Source organism: Centroberyx affinis, unplaced genomic scaffold (assembly GCF_046629955.1).
Source record: "Centroberyx affinis isolate AG114_WGS23_722 - 3 ecotype Tasmania unplaced genomic scaffold, CSIRO-AGI_Caff_v1 ptg001271l_1, whole genome shotgun sequence".
Taxonomy (NCBI): domain Eukaryota; kingdom Metazoa; phylum Chordata; class Actinopteri; order Beryciformes; family Berycidae; genus Centroberyx; species Centroberyx affinis.
The window spans coordinates 1-27047 of NW_027279780.1; the positions used below are offsets into that span (position 1 = coordinate 1).

Sequence of the window (27047 nt, forward strand, 5' to 3'; positions counted from 1 at the left end):
ATTTGCGTAATGTGAGGATATCAATTACGTGCATATGCCTCCAATCATTTTACATGCACACCACTTAAAATATGGATGAGTTAGAGACATCTATAGTTGATATAAGCTTATACCAAAGACACAGATATGTCTTCAACATATAAAGAGTTACATTTCAAAATGCACATGTACCTTCTGTTTCATTTTTTCTAACTCAAGTACTTAGTTGACAGAATGAAAACACTTTTGCGGACTGAAGGCCATAGATTTTAAAAATACTCAATGATGGACGTCAGGTAAGGACTATCCAAAATGGATAGATAGCAATTTGGAATAGAACACTTCATATGGTCTGTGCTTTCATTGTGACCAAATTTCAGTTGACCTTGACTAAATGATCAAGGGAACAAACCTTGGAAGACTGGGCCGTCTGGCCAGGCTGAAACTTTGTGCATATCCGAGAAAGAAAGAACTTTTGAAGAGCCAGTCCTCCGCTGGGCCCTGTGTACCCTCAGCCTAATGAATTCTGTTAAAGATGTGGTAGGAGTGGGTCTCATGAGGCTGGTCAGGCGTGTCACGCTCTCTTCTCCATGGTGTCAACAAACAGCGCACAGCCATGGAATGACAATTAGTATCATTTAATTAGCAGCGCGGTGCTCTCGGCACAGTTCATTTATTTTAATCTTGTTTATGCACCTTGATTGTTTCACAATATAGCTTTTTTTAATTAGCTGAGATTGATTAAATTGCATTGATTCTGTATCCTTATTAAAAATGAAACCCCCTCCACTCTCCACTGTTATTTTTCATAATTAATGGTACAGTGTGGTGCTTGGGAGGACGTGTGGGAGGGGGGTGTATTAGTGAAAGCTTTGCACATTTTGTAATCGAAGCAATGTTTCGAATTATTTATTGTGGGGGTAGTAACACATTGACAGGTGTTTTATGAGTCTGTGGAGGTCTAGTGTGGGGTGATGTATTCACATAGGTGACAGTGCTGCTGCTGACTTAAAGTGTCAGAAGATGAGGGAATAAGCTGAGCCCTTCTGTTTCAGCTATACTGATCTTTTGTTTCAGCAGAGTTCAGATCAAGCCCATGGACCTCACCCCACCCATCCACCCAGCACTGACCTTGGTTGGTAGGCCTATTAGATGAGTGCATATATGTGTGTGTGTGTGTGTGTGTGTGTGGGTGCGCGCGCACGTGTTGCATGCTAGTACAGAATCTCATTCCAACCCTAGTGCTCTTTTAATTTTGATTGATGACTCCGTTTTTCTTGGGGATAACAACCCTCTGATGCCCCCCACCACCGCTTCAACAGCATCCCTCTCTCCATTTCTTAGCCGCTGATTCCTCTCCCCAGCACACCCCCAGTATGAAAATGATATTAGAAACAAAATGAGATTTGAAATTTGTGTTTGACAAGCAGCTTGATGAAAGGGTTTCATTGCTGGGCCTGATCTATGGAAATTTTATGCTAATAATACTGCTGGCCAAGCGATCTAGTTGGAAATTAATCAGGGGGCTAGAGCTGTTGGAGAGGGAGAGGGAGAGTGAGGGGAAGGAGGGGAGGGGAGAGGAGAGGAAGAGGGGAGGAAGAGGAGAGGGAGAAAGGTAGGCTGCTCTATAAACACCCGCCTCCCCCCTCCTTCTCCCCCCTGTTCCTCTCTCCAGCTCTGAATCTCATCAGAAATAGCCATGGGGTGTTGTCTGTATGATGGGGTTGGGAGAGAAATAGGGAGTTAGAAAATTACACTGCAGCTTAGCACTGATTGATGCAGTAATGTATGCAGTAATGTATGCAGCCATGCAGTGAGCTGCCGTATTATGGATTAGACCTCTCCCCTCCTCAAGCAGTCCTCCTCTGCATGAAAGAGGACACACGCACACATTTATAAACACACACACGCACCACTCTTTAGCCATGTCTGTCCGCCTGTTATTATTCTATTTATCCTGTTCAGCTGTCTGTGCTGTCTTTGCTGCATGTGCCATTTCTTCCATTTCTGTGTGCGGTAGGCTGTGTATCTGCATGGTGATTGAACAGACAGCCTCAGTGCATTTGTTCTTTCCCTTCACACTCTCTCTATTACTCTCTCTCTGTCTCTCTCTCTCTCTCTCAGACACACACACACACCCACTCTGTCTGTATCTCTTCCTATTTCTCTCTAAACCCTGGGAGTCATCATTACACTGAGTCACTAATGAAGTCATTATCAGATTTCACTTGTTTAAAACAACACAATTAGTGCTGAGGCCTTAATGATGTTTGCAAGTTAAATGCAAACTAATCGCTTTTTTTCCCCATTTCCCTCTCTCTCATTTCCTCTCTCCCCTGGCTTGCTGCTCGGTTGGAATACAGAGAGTAAATGAATCACTCAAGTGTTTCGTGGGTGTGGGTGTGTTTGTGGGCGCACATTTCCCAACCATGTTACAAGTCTGTGTGATTTATTATTTTCACCCCAAGAGACATCTGTTACACCATTCCTTATTTTTGTAATGCATCATCAGCCAGAGGAAAAACAATATTATCCCGTCTGGGATATTGTACTCTGGAGTCTAATAATCTAATGTACAGCAGAGCTGGTGTCATTAAAGTGCCAGTGGAGCTGTAGGGAGATGGTTGGCGCGCATCTGTCTGTCTCGGAACCCCCAGTCAGTGCTCACACTCAATCCCGCCATCCTCCCCAGCGCAGATACGCACACAGCAATGCACCATGACTACACTCACACACACACACAAACTCAGCCGCTCACAGACTCATTCCACTCTGTGTTGCAGCGGTCCAGCCAGCAGGAGGCAGTGAATGCGGCGCATGGAGAGCTGCAGCATTGGCAGGCAGAGGCACGGGCGCAGCAGGAGGCCAGGGAGGAGGAGGTGGCTGGGCTGCAGGCTGAGCTCATGGCGGCCCAGAGCAGGTTGCAGCAGAGCCGGTTCACCATAGGACACCTCCGCTCGGACCTGGAGTACACCCAGAGACAGCACAAACTGGCTGAGGAACAGGTGACATACTGACATCAACCTGTAAACTGTTTCAGTAATGCCATTATTTATTATAAAAATTATAAAAGTTTGCCTCCTGTAGTGTTATACCATTACAGTGCGTCAGCTACGTGAAAATACCATTCTCTCTCTCTCTCTCTCTCTCTCTCTCTCTCTCCCCCTCCCCCCCTCCCTCTCTCTCTCTGTCCAGGCCTGTCAGAGGGAAAGCCATATTTGGGCCCTGGAGGCTGAGCTGAACAGACTGAAGGCTGATCTGCAGGAGGCAGAGAACAGGGCAGGGGACACAGAAACCAGACTGCAGCCTCTTTCCCAGTCCCTGGAGCTCTACAGAACCAAGTACCAGGCTTGCCTCAGCAAGCTGGCCCAGCAGGACAGCACTCTGCAGGCCCTACAAGAAGACGTGAGGGAGGCCAGGGCACAGGTCAGCAGCCCACACCAGCCACGTCTAAAAGTTCTCTGAAAGTGTGTCTATGCTTTTGTGTTGTTTTGTGTTGTGTTTTTTTCTTCTACTTCACAATCTGTCCTCATTTGTTGGTTCGTTGGTGTTTGTAGCTGGTGGAGCGTGAGGAGCAGGTGATGTGTCTGCGTGGCCAGGCGGTGACGCTGCAGGGTGAGCTGAAGGCCCAGGCGGGTCAGCTGGAGCACGGAGAGGAGGCACTGAGCGCCGCTAGCCACCGGCTCTGTGACACTCAGACAGAGCTGGCCAGCAGCCGCAAGCACAGCCAGGAGTGTGAGCTGGTCACTGGCACCCTGCGGGAGACCAATGCCCGTCTCAGGCAGCAGGTCGGTCTGGTTTCTTAGACCCTGGTTGTCCGCTCTCCCTACATAGATAGAACCTGGCATGTCAGTCTACTCACTGCCCCAGCCCTATATGACTAGTTGTTCACCTGTTCCCGAATCAGAGGCCAATCAGGTTACAGTGTTGGTCTTTACCCATAGTTCAACTAGTTGCCCTGCCAGATGACTAAAGCTTATGAGCCTCTTATACAGAGGTGAATCAGAAAGGCAGTGCCTGTCCCCTCAGTGTATAACCCTGGGGGCCGGGGGACCTCACTAAGTGTTTCTACTGATTCCCATTGATCGCAGTCATGGCTGCCATACAGCAGGGAACATACTGAGAAAACACTGACAGTATAAAGAGCAGAGGCAGTAGTGCCTGGCAAGAGAGAGTTCTACAGAGGCAGGAAGACAAAGACGGGAAGGGGAGTTGGTGTTGTCATTGGGCCTTGGATTATGTGGTTCGATCACTGAAGAGGAAGGGTTGATGTTTTGATAAATGGGAAGTTGTATTGATGTGTGTGTGTGTGTGTGCCTGCATGTGCACCGACACAAGTGTGTGAGAGAGACAAAATGAGATGGACTCAACGCGCTGATGGACTAAAGTGGAAAGTCATGCTGAGGGAGCGATGTGTGTGTGTGAAATAATGGGTGTTGTGCCCAGCAGAGCCCAGTGGTGGAGCAGAGGAAGTGGCTGGAGGTCTGATGGGTCTCCATTTGTCACTGACGTGTGGAGGTGCTGCTGCTTACACGTTCTACTATCACACACATCTTCTGCTCCACCATCAGTCCAGGAAACACACACACACCAAATCCCCTGGTCCTCGGCCCTCTCCAGCCCTCTTCTCTCTCCAGCCCTCCAAGACCACACAGCCTGGGCCGCTCTGCTGCAGTGTGGATGCCACCCTTTTATGCCAGACCTCTGTTAACTATACATAGCTTCTTAACATTCATGAGCACATCACACACACACACACACACACACACACACACACACACACACATAATCCTCGGCTGGTTTACACACAACCCAACCAGTTACTCAGTTGTGTCTCTGACCCACAACTTTTGGCCAGTCTGTCTGTTCTAATAGTGTGCGTGCGTGCATGTGTGTGTCAAGAGGTGTTGTCAGACCAATGTTTCTCTACTTGATGTCTAAATGTAGTTCTAGTGTGTGTATTAGTACCTGTGTGTTTGCAGAGACACAGAGAGTGAGTGTGGTTATGTTTAATGAGCCAATAGCTGGGAGTGTGTTGAGAGACATCAATAGGATCTTATTTCTCAGGCTGGCTCACTCCATCTTCTTTCAGTCTGTACCGCTGCCTGGTACAGCTCTCTTTATGAGCGTGGCTAGGATGCACAGTCAAGACATCCAGCAACAACAGATGGTCATTAGAACAGAGTCATATTCAGATAGGTCTATTGCAAATTTACAGCCTTACATTGGTCTTTCCTGTGATAAATCACCAACAGATATTCTGTTTCATTAGAGTAAAGTCAGCCTTTTACTGGTACTGCGGACACCAGACTAATACAGATATAAAGCCTTTCAGGGTCCAAGCCCTGTTAATCAATGTCAGGCTTCAACTGTTTTGCATTCCTGTCATTCTCCACTGTTAACCATAGAATAAAGTAGAAATGACACTAAATAATATATTTTTTATTAAAGTGAGCATGACATTCAACAGTGTTTTTCAAAGTCTAGGTCAAGAGCCAAAGGTGAGTTTCTGCAAAAACTAAAATTCAACCGGAAAAATTGGTATCCAAAGATACTGACTGTAGAGAGGTGCACTGAATAAAGTACCTATGCTAGTAGATTAGAAGCCTCTTCAAAAACAGGATCAAATGTGTTAATTAGACAGAAAAAAAAAATTGTGTACAAGAAGAATATTTTGAAGAACATGGTCTCTGAACAAAACCACTGATTTACAACATACTGTACATGCTCACAATCAGAATCAGTGATTTTAACTGTGCATTTGACTGTTTCTACCAAGTAGAAGAACAGAAGGAGAGTATGGTGAAGATCCAGGCTGATTTCTCAGTGTACAGAGCCTCCCACATCCACTCCAACAGTGACTATGAGTGCCAGCTCTCCAACATCCAGGAATCACAACAGGTACAGTGTAAGGCCTGTTGTCAACTTTACATAACAGTTACAGTTACTATGCTCAACAATACATAGGAATGGAAGAAGCTTGGAAAGAGTTGACTAGCTGCTGAGGCTGAGCAGCGAGGGTTTGCCCTGTAGAAAGTTGCTGTGGATTTGCAACATCTCCTACTAGTTTACTTAGGGAATTAGGGATTTCTGGTCAGAGAGTGTCAGGTCAAAAAGGCAACCAAAGTGGCAGCTGTGAAGTGTAGCCAGCGTCTCTAGCTGAAGAGGAAGACACACACTGAAGGCCCAGGTTCAAGCCCCATGAGAGCACCTGCCCTGCTGAAGTGTCCTTGAGCAAGACACTGAATCCCTACGAGCTCCAGGGCTGCTGCTCAATCTCACAGTTTGTTACTGTAGACAGCTACCAAGATGGGATTGGGTTGTCATGCACCATCCATAACTGTTGTTGATGTAGCTGTTGATGTACAGTGCGAGTATGATGTGCAAGTATTTAGACCCTTTTTAGACCACATTTTGTTGTGCTATTAAGTTATTTAGGATTTAGAATTTATTCAGGATTGTTAGTCTGAATTATACAAAGCACTCTGTCAAAGAGAAAACAAAACGGAAAAATTATGTCAGTGTATAAAATTATAATAACAGAAATCAAGCATAAGTATTCAACCCCTTTGCTTTGTTTGGGCTAAATTGCCACACTAAGAAATTTGCTCAACATTTTTTATCATCTGTTACTCAGATGTCATATTTAGATTGTATTTAGCAGTTCTGAACAATGTTTTCCTTTCAAACTTTATTTTTCTTGCTAACAAAGCTGAGACCCGGTCCCTTCACTAGATCTTAATGGGAGCAGTTCTTGAAGTTTCAGAGAAAATACAATCATCACTGTTTGGGAAAAGTTTGGGAAGACTTTTTCCTGTCCAATTTTTCCAATGACTTCCATATAGTACAAATTGTACTGGAAAAACACACTGAAACTGCACCTTCTGCATTTTCAATTATGGTGGATGGAAAGGAGTGATTTATATTGTCTTTTAAGTCTCAAGAACTGGACTCTGTTGTCATCCATAAATGAACCATATATCCCATACTGTGCTTAAGTATTCTGATGGAGAGTCCAGCCTGTACCCTAAAAGAGTCCCATAAAGATCTAGGTCTGAAGGAACCTGGTTTCAATTTTGGACAAAATACACATTATAGGACAAAATAAAAAAAAAAGTTTGAAAGCAGAACAAACTAAATACAATCTGAATATGACATCTGAGCAACATATGATGAGAAATGTTGAGAAAATATTTGCTAGTGTGGCAGTTTAGCCCAGACAAAGCAAAGGAGTTGAATACTTATGCAAAATAGATTTCTGTTATTTTAATTTTATACTTTGACATAAATTTCTTCAAATGTGTTTTTCTTTGATAGAACACAGTGCTTTGCATAGAACTCAGACTAAAAATCCGGAATAAATGCATTTTGAAATAACTTAATAGCACATCAAAATGTGCAAAAAGTCAAGGGGTCTGAATACTTTTGCAATGCACTGTAGATACCTTTTCCTTTGGCAGGATTGTTTCTTGAAGCCTGTATTACTGGGCCCATCTCATTATTATTCATTTATCTGTTATCGGCTTGGCACTAATGATACTTGTGGTCCACATTACAGGATCCACTTTGTTCACCAATGTTGAGAATGAGGTAGATGTTAGTGATGTTAGATGACAGTGTGCCCAACAAAACATAGAAAAGCTTGTTTATTTGGTTGCTGAGTACTGACATCCAATCGTCTGTATTAGTAATGCAAAAAATCATCATGACGGCCGCAAATCATTGCCTCAGTCATATAATCATGAATGATAGCACTGCTACCACAGTATGTAGCTTCTTGACATCACAAAAGAATCAGGGGTGCACAGGACCTAACGTTCCTCAGCACCCAAGACAGGAAGCGAGTGCCCATCACCAGCAGGCCCTCGGCACCCAAAGTCCATACCCACAGCAGTGACTAATTGTTTGTTATGTCAGCGCTTGTCGTGCCCGTTTGCCTTTAATGGAGTGTAGTGTGGTGATCCATCAGGCTGTCGAGCAAGCCCCATGTCAGTTGAAGTGGCTGTGTGTCAGTGGAGCGACCGTGCCGTGCAGATGTGATTTACTGCCCCGCTCGCTGCAGCGCGCTGCGCCTCGCCTCCTAGCCACGCAACGCAACCCACTCCTCTGCTCTGCTCTTCTCCCCTTTCCTCTCCTCTCAACCCAGATTGATTACCAGCGCAACTGGCTCACGACACCCGCCATCTTCTGGCAACCTTTTAGTGCCGTTTTATAGATGGTTAGCACACCTCATTTGGCTATTTATACATCTGTAAGTGGCCATGAAATATAGATTTGTCTTGACGGGTGTCAACATTGGAGCAGTGGAAGTGGAGCCCAGTGACACCTCGTTATTTTAATGGTGTGAGATGAAGAGGCCGCGTGGCAGGACCTATTTTCCAACATGGCTAAATTATACTATTTTTATTTTCATTTAATGTTTACACTCATATTTTACTCAAAGCAATAAGCCTGTTTTCCTGCAATGTTTGATTGGTGCTGAGAGAGGGAAATGGGGAGAAGGGTGACTGGGGATGGCAGGCACACCCACACACACACACACACGCGCACATATACACATATTCTATACCACATGTTCTATGCGAATGTCTAGTTAGTTCAGAGTGAGAAGAACCCTCAACAGTAACATGATGTGTGACCTGTCATCCATACACACGCACACACATCGCACTCCATTCACAGGCGAGGTCTCATAGGTAATTAGGTGCTGGCACCCACTCAGTGCAGTGTGCTGGTTAATTGAATAGTTAACACATCAGAAGCAGGCCTGTGCAGATTGGAGGTGACACCTGTCAGGAAGCTGTTCTCTCCCGACCCAGGACATTTCCTTCTCTGCCTGATACATATGTCATCTTTGTGGAAATACCAAATTAGGGGCAGGCGGCTGAGTGAGCGTGGTGCAGCAGGTGTGGAGATAGCTCGGGGGCGGAGGAGGGCAGGCGCTCCTCTGCTCTGTCCTTCAAGAGGATCTGTAAAGCTTGGGGCAGCCATCCTTACTTCACCTCGGGCCATTGCCATGGGTATGTGACAGGAAAGTGACAGCTCTGTGTGTTTGCATGCTTTGTGTGTGTGTGTGTGTGTGTGTGTGTGTGTGTGTGTGTGTGTGTGCGCATTTCCAGGCTCTCTCCCAGGCCCGGGAGCAGTGTGCCCAAGGCGTCCAGGAGTTGAGTGTGTATCAGGCGGAGGTCTGTCAGCTGAGAGACGAGGTGTCCAGACTCAACCGGCTCAAAGACAGCTGTCTGGCAGGTAGACTGGAAATGCCAAAAATTACCAGCTTATCAAACAATGCTTTTTATCCCCACCTACCGTGAAACCGTGTGAGGATACTTATGGCTCCATATGTGTCTTGACTGGGTGCTTGCGTTCTCGTGCAGAGGTGTTGCTCCTTCGGGAGGCAGGGGAGCAGCTCCAGGCAGTGGTGCTGTTAGAGGGCCGGTGCAGGCAGCAGGAGGCGGCGGCTCTGGAGCAGAAGGTTGCCAGACTGGAGCAGGACCTGGAGGCTGCCCACAGCCAAACCACCGACAGAGAGCAGGTACTGTCTGGGCCATGATCCCACATTACAGGACATTACAGTTAGATGTCATTCCTACATATGAATTATGCAATTAAGCTCACACACGCACACCATACTATACTCACTATACCCCGCACTCACTTCCTCCAAGGCAGTGCAGAAAAGGGACGGGCTCTTGCGTCAGTCAGAGGCGGACCTGTTGCGGGCCCGGGATGCTGTGCGGCGCGGGGCAGCGGAGGCGGAGCGGCAGGCAGCTGCAGCCCGCAGCCTGGAGGCAGAACTGCAGCGCTGCGGGACGGAAAGCCAGCAGATAGAGGCCCAGTGTGGCCTCCCCCTGGCCCAGCTGCTGCAGCGCACACAGGAGCTCAAGGAGGCCCGGGACTGCTGCAGGGACACCGGTAGGACAGCTTCAGGGAAACTGGGCCAGAGCGTTGTCATGGGGGAATCAGTGGCTCGGCGGACCGGGACATGTGCCATATTTTTGAGACGCCGTGTTTGGGGGGGGTCCAGCTTATCACTTGTGCTACATCATCCTACCCCAAGTCTCTCTCTTTTTTTCTCTCTCTCTCTGTATTTGTCTCTCTCTCTTTCTTTCTTCCATCCTTCCTGTCATTCTTCTCTGTCAGATGGGGTAGAAATGCTCCTGAAATGTCCTGAAATTTTTTAGAGAGAGAGCTGTCATGCATTTGGTTTATTGTTCTTTTTCTGTACTGTCAGCTTCTTGTCAGTCTTTCTCTTTTTTCCTTATGCCTTTTAGGAGAGCCTATTCAAATTATGAAATCAAGACATGAAAAGGACAGAGTGAAACAGAGAGAGTATGATTGAAATGGTAAAAGTTTGGGAGAGAGGGATGAAGGAGGGGAGTGACAGTGACAGGTTTTTAGTGTCAGGTCAGCTAGCCTCCAGTGCCGGCTTTAATACATTGCGTGAGACGGTCACCTGTGTGTGTGATGTCCCAGCTGCCTCAGCCACTCGCCTGCAATGAAACTGCCCATCAATTCACAGCCCCGGGCCTTTTGTCTGATGCGCACACATCCACACACCCTACCCACTCACAGAAACACACTCACAAAACTATGAAAGCATGCACTTATACATATTAACAGATTCTTAACATATGCACCCACATAGAAAAACATACATTAAAAAGCAGATCCAAGTAAACAAAGTGAAGTCTGAGCCAGAATAAGGACAAACAAAACACGGTAGTTTGAATTTATTCAAGTGGTAAGTCTATCCTGGCAGGAGACTACAAAACAGGTGTGTGAATACTTTGTGAATACTTTAAAGCAACCGTTCTTTCACCCCAGCACAATGGATTTACAATAAAGTGTTGCTGCAGGGACAACTGTGTGTACTGTATATGTGTGTATGTATGTGTTTTTTGTACATGTTTCCTTTTATATGTGTCTGTTTACTCCCATATCCCAGCCCAGAAGCTGGCTCGACAGGAGGAAAGGGCTTTGCTGTTACAGGGAGGGCAGCAGCAGGCGCAGGAGCAGCTGGCACAGCGGGTGGCAGAGGTGGTGAAGGCAGAGCAGGCCCAGAGGAAGCTACAGGCAGAGCTGCAAAGGCTGAAGGAGAAGCTACACACAACTGAGCATGAGCTGCAGAGCTACAGGTGCAGTATATACTCTACAGTCATTAGAGCTCAAAGTACTGTAGCAGTACCTTTCTGCCCAAATAAACACACCCAGAAACACCCAGAAAAAAGTCCTATAAACACACTTGTATTCTCATAGAAATGACCTGAAATATTTACAGTTCTATCTGTCAGTACTATTACCCTATGAATGATCATGATTATAATCACCATTTAGTTGCCTTTTAGTTGTCAATATGAGAAGACACTGGGAGATTGAGTGTGAAAGCTTTTAAAATCCTGCTGTACCTCATACACACACTCTCAGTCTAGTAGCTGAGAGAGTGTTTTGGCGCTGTGACTCTTTGTGTGCTGCATCCTCTGCCCCCAACACACCCCCACCCCTTCCATTCCGCGTCATCCGTCTGGGCCGTGTGTGGGCCAGGCGCTCAATAAGCGGATCATTTCGGGTCGGGGCCCTCTTGTGAAATCAGATGTTTAACTGGCCAGGAGAAGAGGGATGGGAGCATCTTAACCAGCACCTTGCCAAAGGTCTTCTGTTCACTCAGCCGCTGGGGCCACTCTGAGCACGCCCGCCACCTGCCAATAGGCATTAGGGAGGATTTAGTAATTAAGTGATAGGCTGAGGACTAAATTGGGTGTTTGTGGGCTGGCGAGCCACCCCAAGGTCCCTACAGCCATGCAGATAGGGGATTCTAATTGCCAGGAATATTGATCAGCCTGGTGAGGGGGGTGCGCAGGGAATTCACTGGCCATCGATTAGCTGTTACTGCGGCCCACTTGTCAATGGAAGAGGGAGGTGAGCATTGGAAAGGCTCGGGGCTTTTCCCACAGTCTCCCTCACCACCACCAGCCGCTGACACACGCATACACACACATTCACACACACAGTCAGTGACACAGCATTTTGGGTTCAAAGCTTTCTCTCACCCTCCTCTATAAACATACAAACATCCTCTCCGGATCTCTCTCATAGACAGTCCAAGGGTGTTGTATCTCAAAGGGGAACAGAAAGGAAGGCTTTGCAAGGGGCTTCTTGGTGGTATGTGTAATGAAGTGACCATCTCTCTCCCTCCCTCCTCCTCCCTCCCTCTCCTTACAACTTGCATCCCTGAGCTTGCAAGGGCTTTGACCCGTGGTTGTGGTCTTAGTTAACGTTGGCAGCAGAGAGGGGACTGAACAGGGCTGCCCTCTTCAATTTAATTAGTTGCTTCACCTGGCGGTAAATAGGCCCTGGTCACCCCTCACACACACACACACACACATACACATACACACACACACACACACACACACACACACACACACACACACACATACACACACACACACACACACACACACACACACACACAGTTCTCTGATTCCAATTCTATCACTTATGCTCCAGTGACACGTCACCATCACGAAACAGCGTGCTGTACCAAGCAATACTGAGCAGGCAGAATTAGTGAACATCCTCTCATTAAATGTTAAAGCTTGCCTGGTCAGATTAAATCCGTCACACATGCACACATTGCCTTCCATTGATTTAGTTCCATGCATGACATACTTACAGCACTTTAATTTCCTATGGCTGGGCTGAATAGTGGAAGCAATCAATTAGGGAAGGAGGGGTAGAAAAGTATAATTTTGTTCAGATTTCAATGTAGACAGTGAGTTTGAAATTACTGTTCAATCTTGGTATGGGCTGGGTTTATTTTTTTTATTTTGATTATTGAAGTCATAAAGATTTTCCATTTAGCCTAGCATATTTTAAGTTTCTTGTATTCCAGAAGAAATTCCTAGGTCATGTAGCTGGTATTTTACTTACTGCCCAGCACAGTCTCAAACCTGAGTATTTTCTAACCTATTAAACACGTCAATATATTGATTGAAACAAATCTATGGTAAACATGTTCCTAAACAAACTCAGGTTTCGCTTAATAAATAACATTGCCATTTTGTCCAGGCTTTACTGATAGTTTGCCTAACAAACAATCCACCTTTTCTGAAATATATCTTTCATAATCATGAGAAATTAGCAAAAAAGAAATGACCAGATATAAGAAAGCTGCCCATTTCTGAGTTTGTCATGTAAACGATGACCATTATGAATGACCATTCATAAACAAATGCCTGATCACTTGTTTCAGGACCCAGATGGAGCATCTGAGGAGAGCAGGCAGGCCCAGCTCGGCTGCCAGCAGGAGGCCCACAGCCACAAACAACAAGTGCTACAGCTGGAGGGAGAACTGAGGCAAAGCAGGGAGACACTAAAGACCAGCCAGCAAAACGTAAGCCCTAATCACACTCTGGTAGCACAGCAAATGAGGATATACCATCCATTTGATTGATTGACTACTGAGGCACCTTCATTTTTTAAAATTTCCATTTCACAATAGACACAACTGCATTATGTTCAGGTAAACAGGATCATCCCCTAAACCATGTTGTAAAGAGCAACTTGCAATCAGTGATTAGGAAAGTGTTGGGTGTCTCGCTCAAGGACACTTTGACAGGACATGTGGCTGTTGTGAGGATCAAATCCCCATGGGATTTGTTAGGGACAGTCTCTCTAACCACCACTCTGCTGCCTCCATGTATGTCATTTAGATTAAAAAACAAGATTTTCTAATTATCCATAGTTAGTTAGCCATTGGACACAGTTTAAGGTTAAGTTTCCTAGGTCATCGTAGCTGGTGTTTTACTTTCCTGGTGGAATGAACTGGAGAATCACTCAGAAGAGGGTGAGAAGGGATGCTGCACAGCACAGTCTCTAACCTGAGTCATTTAGAGCCTATTACAAAACATCAATATATTGATTGAAGTAAGTGTCTCAGTGTACTGCTCTGTAAACACATGGTTGGTTCGGTTGTGCATGTTTTATCTGCTTGAATCTTATCAGGATTGGAATCTTTTCATCCCCAATTTAGTCAATCATGGTGACATTTGGCTTTAGATCCAACAAACACATTTGAATCTGTTTAGAAAATCCCATCTATGCTGACTTTGTTTAATTCTGAATTCGTTTAGAATAGAATATAAAAATAATCTACTTCTGATTTTTATTTGACTTGTATGGATTGAAGGTTTTGCTAGCTGAAGGTTTTGCTTTTATAGCTCAGTGGGTAGAGCGTGGCACTACCACTGCAGAGTTAGGTGTTCGATTTCCACTGGGGCCCACCCATGCTATGAATGTAAGCCAGCGTTCCCACAGGCCTTGAAAATCCTTCAAAGTTTGTGCATTTGAGAAAAATAAAGTAAGGCCTTGAAAGTTTTTGAAAATGAATAGATGGCCCTAAATGTACATTTATTAAAATGTAGCACCCAAATTCATCAATACACCTCAGCTGGCCCTCTCTCTGTCCTGCGATCAACACTTCACATCCTGAGGAAAACCCTGTGGTGGAGATTTGCGTTGATATAGCAGCAATTTTAAAATGAATGATTTCACCATGATTTCTTGACTTGACAAGATCATGAGGAAAATATGAGGCCTGTGTGATGTCTAATTTTGACCAATGTCCTGTCTTACCCCAAAACATGCCAATTAGAGTCCTTGAATTTCACCAATCAAAGCCTTGAAAGTCATTGAAAAGTCCTTGAATTTGACGCCGAAGTGAGTGTGGGAACCCTGGTAAGCGTTCATGGTACTGTAAGGCAGTTTGAGTTAGAGCGTTCACCATACGGTAAAGCCTGTCCTCTGTGTGCTAGTCTCAGGAACAAGCTGAAGCCTGCATCCTGCTGCGGGTGGAGCTGTCCCAGGAGCAGGAAAGGCAGCAGGCGCAGCAGGCCAGGATGACCAGTTCAAGGGAGAGAGAGATAAAACTGGAGGCGGAGAGAGAGCAGCTGCAGACCAGCCTCACCTCAGCTCACAGACAGGTCAGAAGATGTTTGCTTTACTTTACTGTACGTCTATGACAACTTCTGGTCTCTAGCTGCAAATAATCTGTTTTTTTATTGGGATTAGCAATGTTATCAATGTTGTGTTGAGGTGCCCTAATACAGTATTAATAAGAACATCGATGTTGGTGAATTAATCAGAAATTAATCTTAGTAGCTTCCCTAGTTGTTCTGTTTGGATTTGATGTAGTGTACAAGGAGGTGCCTATTGGTCTGCTGCTCAACACTATTTTCTCCACATGTTATATTTAGTTTTGACACAGAGAATATAACAGGTAAACACATATTTCATTTTAATCAATTTTTTCAATTTTTTTATGTAGTATGTAAAATATTGCATAGTATAATTAATAGAAACAGTAATAGATCAATGTTGGAAGGCTTTAAAGCCCCTTCTGTGAAAATAAATGTTGATCAAAAAACAAACAATGGACGTCCCATAACAAAATATTATTTCAAGATATGAAGATTAATTTCAACATTAATTATGGACTAATCAAGTAGACATGTAATACACATCCGCATACACACACAGACAGACAGACACGCACACAAATAAAATGTTTCTTTCACTCAATGAGACGTAATGCGCTCATTGGATTCAGGCCTTTGTGATGAGAAAGCATTCATTCATCACATTAGTGTTTATCTGTTGATATTCATAGCATCCAGCGGCACCAATCTTTAAGGTGAAAGTCATGATTTGAATCCACGTTCCCATCTGACGTCTGAACATTTCCAAGGTCGTTTTGTCATTTCTGAAGTGTGATTGTTCTCCGTTCTTGTCTTCTGATTGAAGCCTGGCTACACCCGTTTATATGCCACTCAGACTCACCCTCCAGCCATGCTCACAAATTGAATTAGTTTCTGTCTGAATTTGTGTTTCAAAACTAGTAATTATTTTTTAACCCCAGAGGAAGCAAAGAGAAATGAGTCAGATCTGCACAAGTCATGAAATTTGACGATATTTGATTTTGCACCAACCAAAGGGACACAAGCCTGAAGCACAGCAATTTACCAAGCATTCATCTGTTAGCAAATTAAATCACACCACATTTGACATCTTTTAGAAAGTTAGATAAATCTGATGAAAAAGTTTCTCTCTCAATTACCATCTGAAATTAATCTCCTTAATCCCAATTTGATCTCTTTCATGCATATAAGGGGGTATCTTTCATCTGCCCACCTATGTGCTTTAAATCTCTGCCACAGAGTTAAGATGGCACGTGATTGTCAAACTTAGTGCTACGTGAAACTCCAACACCCACACAGTGGCATGAGATGGGAGAGCTGATTAGGGGAGATGAGGAGAGAGGAGCGTAACTGACAGCCGCCCATTATCTCTCTCTGTAGCTGAAAGAGCAGGAGAGGACCGCAGGCAGTCTCCAGGAGTGTGTGTCAGAGCTGCAGAGCGCCATCCAGAGGCAGCAGGAGGAACAGATGGTGCAGCTGCGGCAGTGCAAGGCAGAGCTGGGAAACAGAGAGGCACAGAGCCAGAAACACAGCCGTGAGGTCAGAGAGCAACACATCACTTTGACTGACCCAAAGTGTTATGCTGTCATTTGTCAAAATGGCTAGATTATGGGTTTTGTATGTACAATACTATACTACATGTACTAGAGCTGAACAACTAATTGAAAAAAAAACATTGAAAACCTTTCATCATACTCAAACTCAGTAAATTCTGCACACTGACATCTATTTAACAAAATCACTTTTCTTTAAACAGTTTTAAAGTTCTAAAAAAATGTATGACAAGAAAAACTAATTACAATTTGATTTTTTTGTCAATATCTTTCAGCCCTAATGCATACTGTATTTGATGTTGGGTGTGTGTGTTAGGTGGCCTCCAGGTTATGAACGGACTTCTCTGTGCATGTAAACGCAGCCAGGCTCTCTTGTCTGTTTGGGTGTGGGTGTGTGTGTGTGTGCGTTGTACTGTGTATTTGTAAAGGTCCAGTATATTCACACAGAAGCATGCTTTCCATAAATTTGTGTATTACTATCATATTGCCACTTACTGTAATATGGCAACAATCCTGGCGCTCCATCTATCTCCTTAAAGCACTCCCAGCATCCACGCAGCCATGAATGAACGGACCGTGTATGATACTGATCAGACTGATCAGGCCTAGTTACGCACCAGCTCTCCCCTCTTTAAGCAGCACTTTGACCAGCCGGTTGCCCTATGAGCCCCAAGCGCAGCCATGATGTGAGTGCTCGATAACAGGAAGGAAAAAGAGTCTCATCTCCTCTCTCAACAGTGGGTATTAGTTTAAGATCACCAGAGCTGGGAAGGGGCATAATGCTCGCCCCTTCACAGAGCAGTCTGGTCATTAGTGTGGACCACACAGACCCTCTCAAGAAGAGACGTAACCTCCAGGGGTCGCGCTGTTCACTAATTGTACACTACAGGCGAGATCAGGTTCTGTTGTCGAGAAAAGGGGTGAGACTTGTAGCGTTGCCCTTTCTATGTATTCCTAAAGCTGATTAGATAATGAGGTCTCTTTCCCAACTCAAGGCTTGGATGTACAGTAGGCTTTACTGCTGCCTTATATCACCAGCTGGCTAGTGCAATTTTTTTTTATTTTAGCTACTCAGATGTGCTACACAGTTATACTCCGAAATGTCTTCTGCTCAGATAGCCTCTTGTATTAGTGTTTTACTAGTTCCATATATTTGTTTTGGTTTGGAGCTCTTGGTGTACACACTTGCTTACTGTTACTTGCTCTCTGCTCTGCAATGCCATTCCTTTTATTGATGTGTGTGTGCATGAATGCATACATGTGTATTTCTGTGTGTGTATATGTGTGTGTGTGTGTGTGTGTGTGTGTGTGTGTGTGTGTATGTGTGTACTGACTCCTAAACCAAGGGCACATCTCTGGCTCATCTTTAAGGCCTGGCGTCAGCCTCCTTAAGTGCTGTCAATGTCACATGGCAACAGCAGCGCTGCAGCCCTCTTAATTGGTTTAGGAAAAGCATCCTTGTCATTTTGCGGTCAGTAAACTCTGCCAGAGAAAATGAAGTGCAAGCTGCTGCCACCTCCTCAACCCCCACACAGCCAGACTAACAAAAAAATAATGATTATGTGCCGTGTATGTTTGTGCGTAAGCTGTCTGTTTTCACTTTTTGCTTTTAGAAATAATTGCTGTTGGTTGTGTGGCTGCATCAGAGGAAGGGCATTAATGATTCTCACTGTCCGCGAGGAAACACTGCGCTGCAGAGGGCTGGAGGAGAGCAACTCATTTTCTAGACCTAAACATGTGTGAGTGCGTGTGGTGTGCACATCTGTGCCTGACAGTGTTTGTGTTTCGTAATTTATTTTTGGTGGTTGCCTCAGTTTTTTAATTTTTGTGCAGCATATATTGTATGCAGCCTACAGTAATTGCTGCAGCAGTGTGTGTGGAGTTGTACGTGTTTCTATGAGTGAGTGTGCGTGCATGTGCGTGTTCATGTGTGTGTGCATGGCTGTCCTTTTGCACGGATTAGCTGGTGAATGCTGCGAGAGGATGATCAGACTGGGAGCACACCGGGGTTGCTCTGCGATCACACAGGGATTATGGGGGATATGGAGCTGTAGTGCATTCTGGGGCCGCCTCCAGTCAGGCTCATCTCCGCCACGCTCCCCTCACACACACCACTTTAATTGCCTTTGCTTCTTTCATTACTTTTATTGCCTCTCCTCTGCATTGCGTGCTCCCTGGGCTTGTGGAAAGGTCATTGTGATGGTGCTGGTGTGCACACAGTCTCCTGACTAGCAGGATGTGGCTGTGGGGCTGGAGCTGGGGAAGGGAGTGACAGGCAACACAGCTGCTGATATGCTGCACTCTGATTTTCATCAAGAAATCCATAATTTATTATTTCCAACCAAGTTGGTGAAGCAACTACACCACAATTATATTTTTGAATGCCAATAGATGAATGTGTGCAACACACATAAACAAGGGGGGATTTTGAGGTGCCGGTCTCAGTGGTGGAGATATGGAGATGGAGAACCTCATTAATCTCCATGAGATCCAGGCTGACTGGTTGTGCACTAAAACAAGTAAGGCAACTGCATATTCATTCATTCAAACTCCTTCACCAACTAACAAAAGAAGGCAAGCAACTGGGTAAGCAACAAAAAGTGGAGTTTGTAAAATACCATTGGCTTGGATACAGAGGGGACAGCCCTTGGTTGAGGGCAGAGTTTGTGCCTGACATCCCGTCTGCACAGTGCTGAATAGAGTAGAGAGGAGATTTTGGTGGTAAGAAGTGAGTTATACTTTGATTGGAGGTACGATAAATGAGGAAGAATCAGGTTTGTCCTCCCTGGTGAACGGAAGACGAGGTACAGGGCAGAACTGCACACTGGTGCACAAGTGTGTGCTATGATGGAGATGTAGCTGTTCCGTCAATTAAAAGTCACTCTCCTCCCAAAACTTCTCCAAACTTCAAGTCTAGACTATTACTTGTGCACAAATGCTGTTTTTTTTGTTGGAGATCTTTTAACTGCGAATTAGAGACCCTAGTGTATTTTAGTATATATGTGTATAGTATATTTCATTATATTCTGACAATTCAGTCATTACACTGATTGGATTGGCCAGCGTTAATGAGGGGTTCGGATCAGCGAGGTCCTGCAGTAAAATAATTTGGCAACAAATCATCGCGTGTGCCAAGTCATGTGAGTTCAAACAAGTAGGTCTGCAATGGTCTCTTGTTAAGTTTTCGGAGCGGAGCAGAGTGCCCAGCTGGCACAGTCTGAGCACTGGGGCCAAGAGCAGCTGGCATGGCTGGCAGCTGGGGAGGAGGAGGTGCTGCTAATGAAGGTGGGAATGGCATCACTTTAGAGACAGCTACCACACTAAGGTGGGCCAGGTCAGACAAACACAGACACATAGGCCTTGTCAGTCTAACACCGTAGCTGATGATCCAGATGCCTCCTTGATTCTGTCTGTGTGCCTGTCTCTCTCTACAAGTCGAGGCTTTACACTCCGAGCTCGAGTCTGTAGAGCAGAAGTACAACGTAGCAGCTGCTGAGGTATAGACCCAAAAAACTCTAGAAACTGATCAGAGCCTTGAGATATGGAAATTTGTTTTCTCTGACCCTACCTGCCTCTCACTCTGTCTCTCTCTCCTCTTACCTGTCTCTCCATCTGTCTCTCGCTCTCTGTCCCCATCCAAGGTGGAGGTTTTGCGTCAGTCCCTGGGCGGCGCTCGGTCAGACAGCTCTCGTCTCCACAAGGAGAGTGAGCTGGTACTCTCCAGTGTCAACCGGTTGGTCCAGGAACACAAGTAAGGCCTTAATGCACATCACACAACCGCTGATGTCTGTGTGTATTTTGCACTATAATTGTTTTTTATCATAACAGCAGCAGAGCATAATGTTTTGTTATCATATTCTAACTCTGTTGCAGGCAAGCAAACGAAAAACTGGCATTGAAAATTAAAGAGCAAAGCAAGATAATCATCCATCTCACAGCCGAGAAGGAGTAAGTGGGCATAGGGAAGTTGTATTTATGTGCTTTGTTCTCAAATGCGACAGTGTGTGAAATACTGTGCATCGCTGTGTGTGTATGTGTGTGTGTGTGTGTGTGTGTGTGCGCGTGTGTGTGCGTGTGCAGCCACCTGCAGGAGAGTGCGGAGGGTCTGCAAATTGAGGTCAGGAGACTAAAAGCTGAGCTTGACGAGAAGAGGATCGAAGTGGAGAGGTTCCAGGTATACAGTATACCACAAAAATAAACACACTGACCAAAATTCACTAATATTGTGTGCAATGTCAAATTGCCACATGCATTTTCACTTTTCATTCATGTAAATTAGGTCATCGCACATACATACATCGCAACATACCCTCGTGCCTAGATTGAGAAAGTGGCCACACGTTTTGTGATAGGGTATATTCTACCAAAACCCACAAGATTTACACAAGATTCCTTTTGCATGGCCTGCACGCATGCCAGAATCTGGCTGCTCAGTTTTATTTATGCACATATTCATAGGCATCAAAACCCTTAGAGAATTTGAACTGAGCTGCTTCTACTTATATATAATAAGCACACAGTAATGCCACGTGTTCCTTTTGTTAAGCCTCTGAAGCCAGTGTGCATGCCCAATGTAGTGCCCTTTCCAAAGTTCCCATCCACTTGATCAATACAGAGTGAGTATGACTGATAGCTACCATAGACACAGTCCCACCATCCTGATGTACAGCAGTAGTCTGTTCCTACCCTCTGTGTCCTTTGACCAAGTTTACAAGCGAGACATTGCAGACTCTGACCTGAGACAGTCGGTGGATCCGTGGCTTTGGCTCTGATCATTCTCCTCTGCTCTCTGTGAAACTCAGTCCTGGCAACGACCCCAGTTCTTGAAAAGAAAGCCTGCAAATCTATACAGGCCCTGGTGACTGCATGTTCTCTGCTTTTCCTCTGCCTGGCTCCAGAGACAGTGTCAGTGACAAAGCAGTGAGCTTTCAGACAGAGCATGAGTGTTTCTGGAGTGGGTCATCTAAAACATGGGTCAATACAAACACTCACCAGCACATCACAGACAGTATCATTGAAAAGCAAAGCTGCTGCATAACTCCCAGGATTTTATTGGCTGTCATGTTGATTTTTCTTGTTCTGGGATTAGCATAGGCCTCAGTGTGTTTCTGTGGCTAATGGCCTGTGTTTTCCGGCTGTGAGATCAGCAGCCTGAGAGCCCTGAACAGCCTGCACATCGGTGTTTGAAGTCCCCCGCCCCCCTGCGCTGTGCCTCTGGGCCCCGCTGGGCCCTGCTGCTAATGCAGCAGCAGCGCATCTCAGCCACTCACTCCATCTCCCAGACAAGAGACTCTCCTTTACATACAGCCATGTTTACCACTCCTCTCCTTATGCACCCAGTATGACCCCCACTGCAATCTGCTCGACACCGGCCAACTGTCTCATCCACCACCTGCCTGCCCTGGCCTCAGTTGATGGCTATAGCTTGTTAACACTGAAGACACATTTGTGCAGTTAGCCAGGAAATCTTGAGGGTGGCCGAAGGAGCCGTGGATCAAAGGACTTGGCACGGCAAAGGACAAGCTCTAAAAAAAAAACTCTGTTTGGGCCTCTTGGGAAGCCAAACTTCCACCCAATCGACCCAAGGACATTCTCCCCCCGGGCCAGACACTCAGACAGGCAGAAAGACAGACAGGTGTTAGTCATGTCTGTTTACTGAGACCAGATAGGATGCTCTCGGAAGACATGTCACTCAAGCATCACCATGGAAACTGCTATCTTTTTCTAAATCGAATATGAATTTTATGTGTTGCTTGAGAAAAGGTTATTTATTGGTGAATTGGTGTTCCACATCGTTGTTTAACAGTTGAAGCCATCTCATTTTGCCCGGCCAATACCAGCTTGCCTCAAAGTAAGCCAGATTTGTGTTCACTGGCATTTGCCTGTAATACATTCCTATCTGATATCCTCTCAAATTGAAACGAGGGAAATTGGGGCTGATTGAAGGGATAAGTTTTGGCAGTGGAAGGGAAGAGGCAGAGGTAGAGCAAGGGAAAGAGATGTGGACCCAATCAGAGCTGTGTGTTGACTGTACTGATTAGGAGCTTGTGCTAAGAAGAGCCTCTCTATCCCCTCATTCCTTCTGTTTACTTTGAGCCTGAGCAGCCTCCTCCTCCTCCTCTTCCTCAACACAACTGTCACTGCAACCAGAGACCCCCCTTCTTTTCCTCACCCTCCCTCCCTATCTTTTCAACTTAAACTATATCACCTGCATCACAGGAAGCATAAGTGCTGCTTTGTAGGCCAGAACTAGCCTGATTTAAAAAAGCTTAACTAGGGTTAGACAGGGCTTGGCTGAGTTTGTTAATACATTAGAGGAGGTGCAGTAAACCGTGAGCTTGATAGTTTAGAGGAGCACTGTGGCATTGGCTGAATAATTGCTTTGGAGACCATACAGTAGTCTGACAACTCTGCATGTGTGTATATATTTGTGTGTGCTTTGCCCGGCCTGAGACCAGCGGAGGGCAGATGCAAACTCAGCCCATTAGAGCCCACAGGGTGACTGGAGTGAAGTCCAGCTAATGTTTTGGGACGTACAAAAAGCCTGCAGGGAGCTGGGAGAACAGAGGTGGGCTGAAAGCAAGCCAGAGAGCCGGGGAATAACTACAAATAAATAGATAAATAAGTGGATGGCATGAGAGGAGCTGGGGGAACAGCACATTCATTCTCACGCAGCACGTTTGTTTATTTATGGCGTCTGAAGGCCTGTACTGAATGCGGGGTGGGGGGTTGGGGAGTACACGCAAGGCCGGGCTCCCCAGCTTTCATTAAGTGTCATTACCAGTACTTTCAGAAAGCTGGCCAGGCTGAGACCTGACATCCTCTCTACAGATAGGGCATGCATATGGATGGACTTCTGATCCCTCTTATCCACCACTGAGGAGGGGGAATTAGGCCAGCGAGAAGGAGAGCAGGGGGTTTAAGGGGTGCATCCATATCTGACTTTAATGGCAAAGATGGAGCTATTACTTCAATTGAGGGACAGCGCGTTCATGCTTGATTTGCTGTCGTAAATATGTCACGCAGGTTATCAACATTGTGAGTGTTTTCACTCACTTAGATGTTTTTTTTCTCATGATCATAAGGGTCATGTACACCCCTGTACATACGATCAAATGGGTTTTATGCTCTTGTGAAGAATTGTATTTTCATTTTGGCCAATTGTACAATATAGCAACAATGCCATTTCAAGATGTGCATTTCCAGCAGCATGGTGTTCATTAGCAATTTCCTCTTCCAGTTGACTTCCTTCGAGAACGTCCCCTGATTGATCGGGGGCTTGTTCTGTTTATTTGTATATCAGGGAATGAAATATTCATATTGTACGCTTTTCCGAGCAGAAGTTATCTAGATTCAGTGTAAATGGTACTTGGGATTAGATTTTCACAGCAGATTGCTGTTATTAAGGGGAAAAAGCCAACCCCTTTGAGCAGTCATCTTCCTGGGAGGCAATCTATTTCTCTTTCACGCAGCCAGAGTGCTGGACCAGGCTCTTAATGCACTGAAGCAAAAGTGCTTCGGTCCACAACCTTTCACGCCTTCAGCTCTCCTTTATGTGATTGAATAGTTAATAACTATGAGTCGCCTTTGAAAGCCTGTGCCGTTGGTCCTTCTGAAGCACTTCTCTTCTCTTTGTCTGTCTGGCTGCTGTACCTGCCCATTGCTCTGTCTGGCTGCATGTCTACTTGCCCCAGATGCCAAGTCGACTGATAGCCCACCTCTTCTCCAGCAGCCCGTCTTACTTTTATCTTTGTCTCTCGCCTGACTTGCTGCTTGTGTGTCTGGCTGTCTTAGTCTGTTCATCAGAATTTTGAGGGCTAGGGATCAGCTTTTTCATCTCTTACTTCCTCTTTCTCCTTCTCTCTCTATACACATTCGCACAAATAGACACACACAGACACACGCGCGGTCTCACACAGCTCATTAGCGCACCCCACGTTCACAGCTCTGGCAGAATGTGACCCTGCCTAATTGTGTACCATGCTCATTTGTTCTCCCTGCATGATGTGACGATTGCTTATTTATTCTCCTCAGGGCTCCCATCTCACATTAAAATGATTGACTCATTTCATTCACTGCACATTTTCAAGCTTTATTTGATAAGCTCATTTCCCTTGGCATTCAAATCCCTCCTATTCCCATGCTTAAAAGTTATAATGTTACCGAGGCGGATTATTATTCATACTTGGGATTGTTTCTTCAGCTAATTATCTGTGTTAGGAAATAATTTTGCATTTGTGAGTCTGTTTATCCCGGTGGAATTAAGCGGCACAAAAGGGCAGACATTAACGATGCAGTTGGAATAGCTGAGGAGCCAATTGTGTACACAAAGCTGGCAGACGTGGTCAACAAGAAGCTTAAGAGGGATTGGGACATTGCGGAAGCTTGGCCAGAATAAGCAGAGCAAATTTGCATTCTGTTAGAATTTGCATCTTGTTTGAGACCTGTTTACAAAAAAAAAAGCCATCAAACCTTTTTGCCCAATCATGTAATAAGGGGAGGCTGTGTTTTGACGTGGAAAGGAGCATAACAAGGGGTTGTTGATTGGAGATGGGGTGGGGGGGGTGTCTAGCTCTTTGCGATTTTGCCAGCTGACAGTCAGTAACCTTTCCCTCCAGCTACAGTGACCAGACCTCAGTGACAGAGGGCTGTAGAGATATGAGGAGCTCAGACAGAGACCGGCTAGCTGCTGGAGACCTGATCAGTAGTTCGGTTCATACTGAGACATGTGATAGTAACAGGCGAGGGGCAGTAGGGATGGTAAGGTCGGTGATATAATAGATATGAGGCATCAACTAGCTGCTTTTATCACAAAGCCCTGCATGCCGAATAGAGTAAGTGCACTGTAACTGTAACATCCCATGTTTTTCACTGACAGGGTTGGCCTTGTCGTCTTTGAGCCATGTATTGCATGTGTTGTCTGAATGAACTCTCCTGTGCCCTAGATCTGCTCTGATTGGTCAAGGAGCGAGCCCGCGGAGGAGGAGGAGGAAAGCCTCGGTTGCCGACCTCCCCCAGCATATTTAGCCTGCGTGTTCCCAGCGGCCACGTTGGCTGCAGAGAGATGGCCCTTGGCCTTGTGCGAGCACCCAAGCAGACTCAGGCTCCGCTCTCTACGCTGGGAAGGATCGCACCTTCCTAATTTCAGGGAGGGACACTGATCTCCTGATGATAACCAGCCCGTGAGATAACCCGTGAGAGGGGAACCTGCTGAACTTAAACCTCACAAAGTTGTCATGAATTATGGTATCAAATGAATGGTGTTTTGTTATACTTCACTGAAGTAAACAAACAGTTTTGTTATTTTATTTCTGTGGAGCTATGTTGCTGTCTCATTTTTTTCTGTTATAACTGTACCTTCACTGTTACTTCACTGTAATTCTAATCTTTTCATTGAACTATTGAACTATTTCAAAATATTATGTTAGATGGAAGAATCTTGCAATTTTACAGTGCTGTAGGAATAATTTTGGACCCCACCTGTTTGATGTTAGTCACATATACATTGTTTTCCCTTTAAAACTATTGAATCATGTCAGGGTTTTAGCTTCAACCCTTCAACTGGATATTAATCTACTTTTTATGATGATGAATTTGCTATTTATGTTGATTCCTAAAAGAGAAAATACAAAGTGCTTGATATTTTTTTTTTTAAGTTTTAACCGTGATTCACATAACTAGTCCTAGAGCGATAAACCCACCAGTCCATGTAGCCAAAATCTTAATGAATATGGACAGACAGACAAGAAATTGCAGCCAAATAAAAGAATAATAAAGGCATCTAAACCCTAACAAGTCTGCCTTTGTTCTTCCACTCCACCCACCAGAAGTTGGCTGTGTGAAAGCAGGCATTGTTGCAGCTTTGAGGGCAGCTCTGAGAGTTCCATGCCCATCGGCCTTCAATCACATGGGATGTCTGAGTTTGACAGTATAAAGTCTTTCTTCTAGAACAAAATAAGACCCCTAAGCAATAGTGGATGAGCTGTTAGTAAGCATACAGTCCACAGGGAGATAGACCAAGCATGGTAGTACACAGTATACAGAAAGCGTTGGTTAGGGATAAGACAATAGAACAGTGAAAACATTACTGGATGCTGCAATACTCTAAAATTTCTTACATTTGCTAAATAGTATCTGTTATTTTGCGCTGTAAAGTTCCATTTGACTTAATACCAACCAAAATCAAGTTCATGAAAGCATAGTGAATACTGTTCCAACTGGAATACAGTTGAATGAAAACCCCCCGTTGTAATTATTGATTGATACAAAAGACATCCAAAGCATTCCTCCTTCTCATGCTCTCTGTAGTAATTGCAGCTATTGTCTTTCCTCTTCTTGCAACGACCTATAATTCCAGTCATTTGGCTGCGCCCATGCCTTGTTTTGTTTCACTTTTCAGAAGGCATCAGTGAGGAATGGCCGTGCGCTCGCAGAGAAACTGCGAGGTGGCTCTCCAGTCACTTGGATCGAGGGCAAGCTGTTCGCTCACTGGGAGCCTGTAAGGATTAATCCCAGCCTTACAGGAAGAGGACACCATCGG

At 45.2% G+C, this 27047-nt stretch overlaps 1 protein-coding gene across 1 annotated transcript; it reads left to right on the forward strand.

Moving 5' to 3' along the window:
* Positions 1-264: 264 nt before the first annotated feature.
* LOC139648884 (polyamine-modulated factor 1-binding protein 1) lies at positions 265-21852 on the forward strand. Its single transcript, XM_071525121.1, has 19 exons — positions 265-275; positions 1060-1114; positions 2763-2984; positions 3175-3405; positions 3537-3771; positions 5762-5880; positions 9111-9225; positions 9354-9511; positions 9645-9891; positions 10925-11114; positions 11570-11702; positions 13232-13372; positions 14793-14960; positions 16335-16488; positions 19943-20004; positions 20149-20258; positions 20381-20455; positions 20588-20681; positions 21655-21852. Exons 1-19 carry the CDS (start codon positions 265-267, stop codon positions 21850-21852), a joined length of 2718 nt encoding a protein of 905 aa, XP_071381222.1.
* The last annotated feature ends 5195 nt before the right edge of the window (positions 21853-27047 follow it).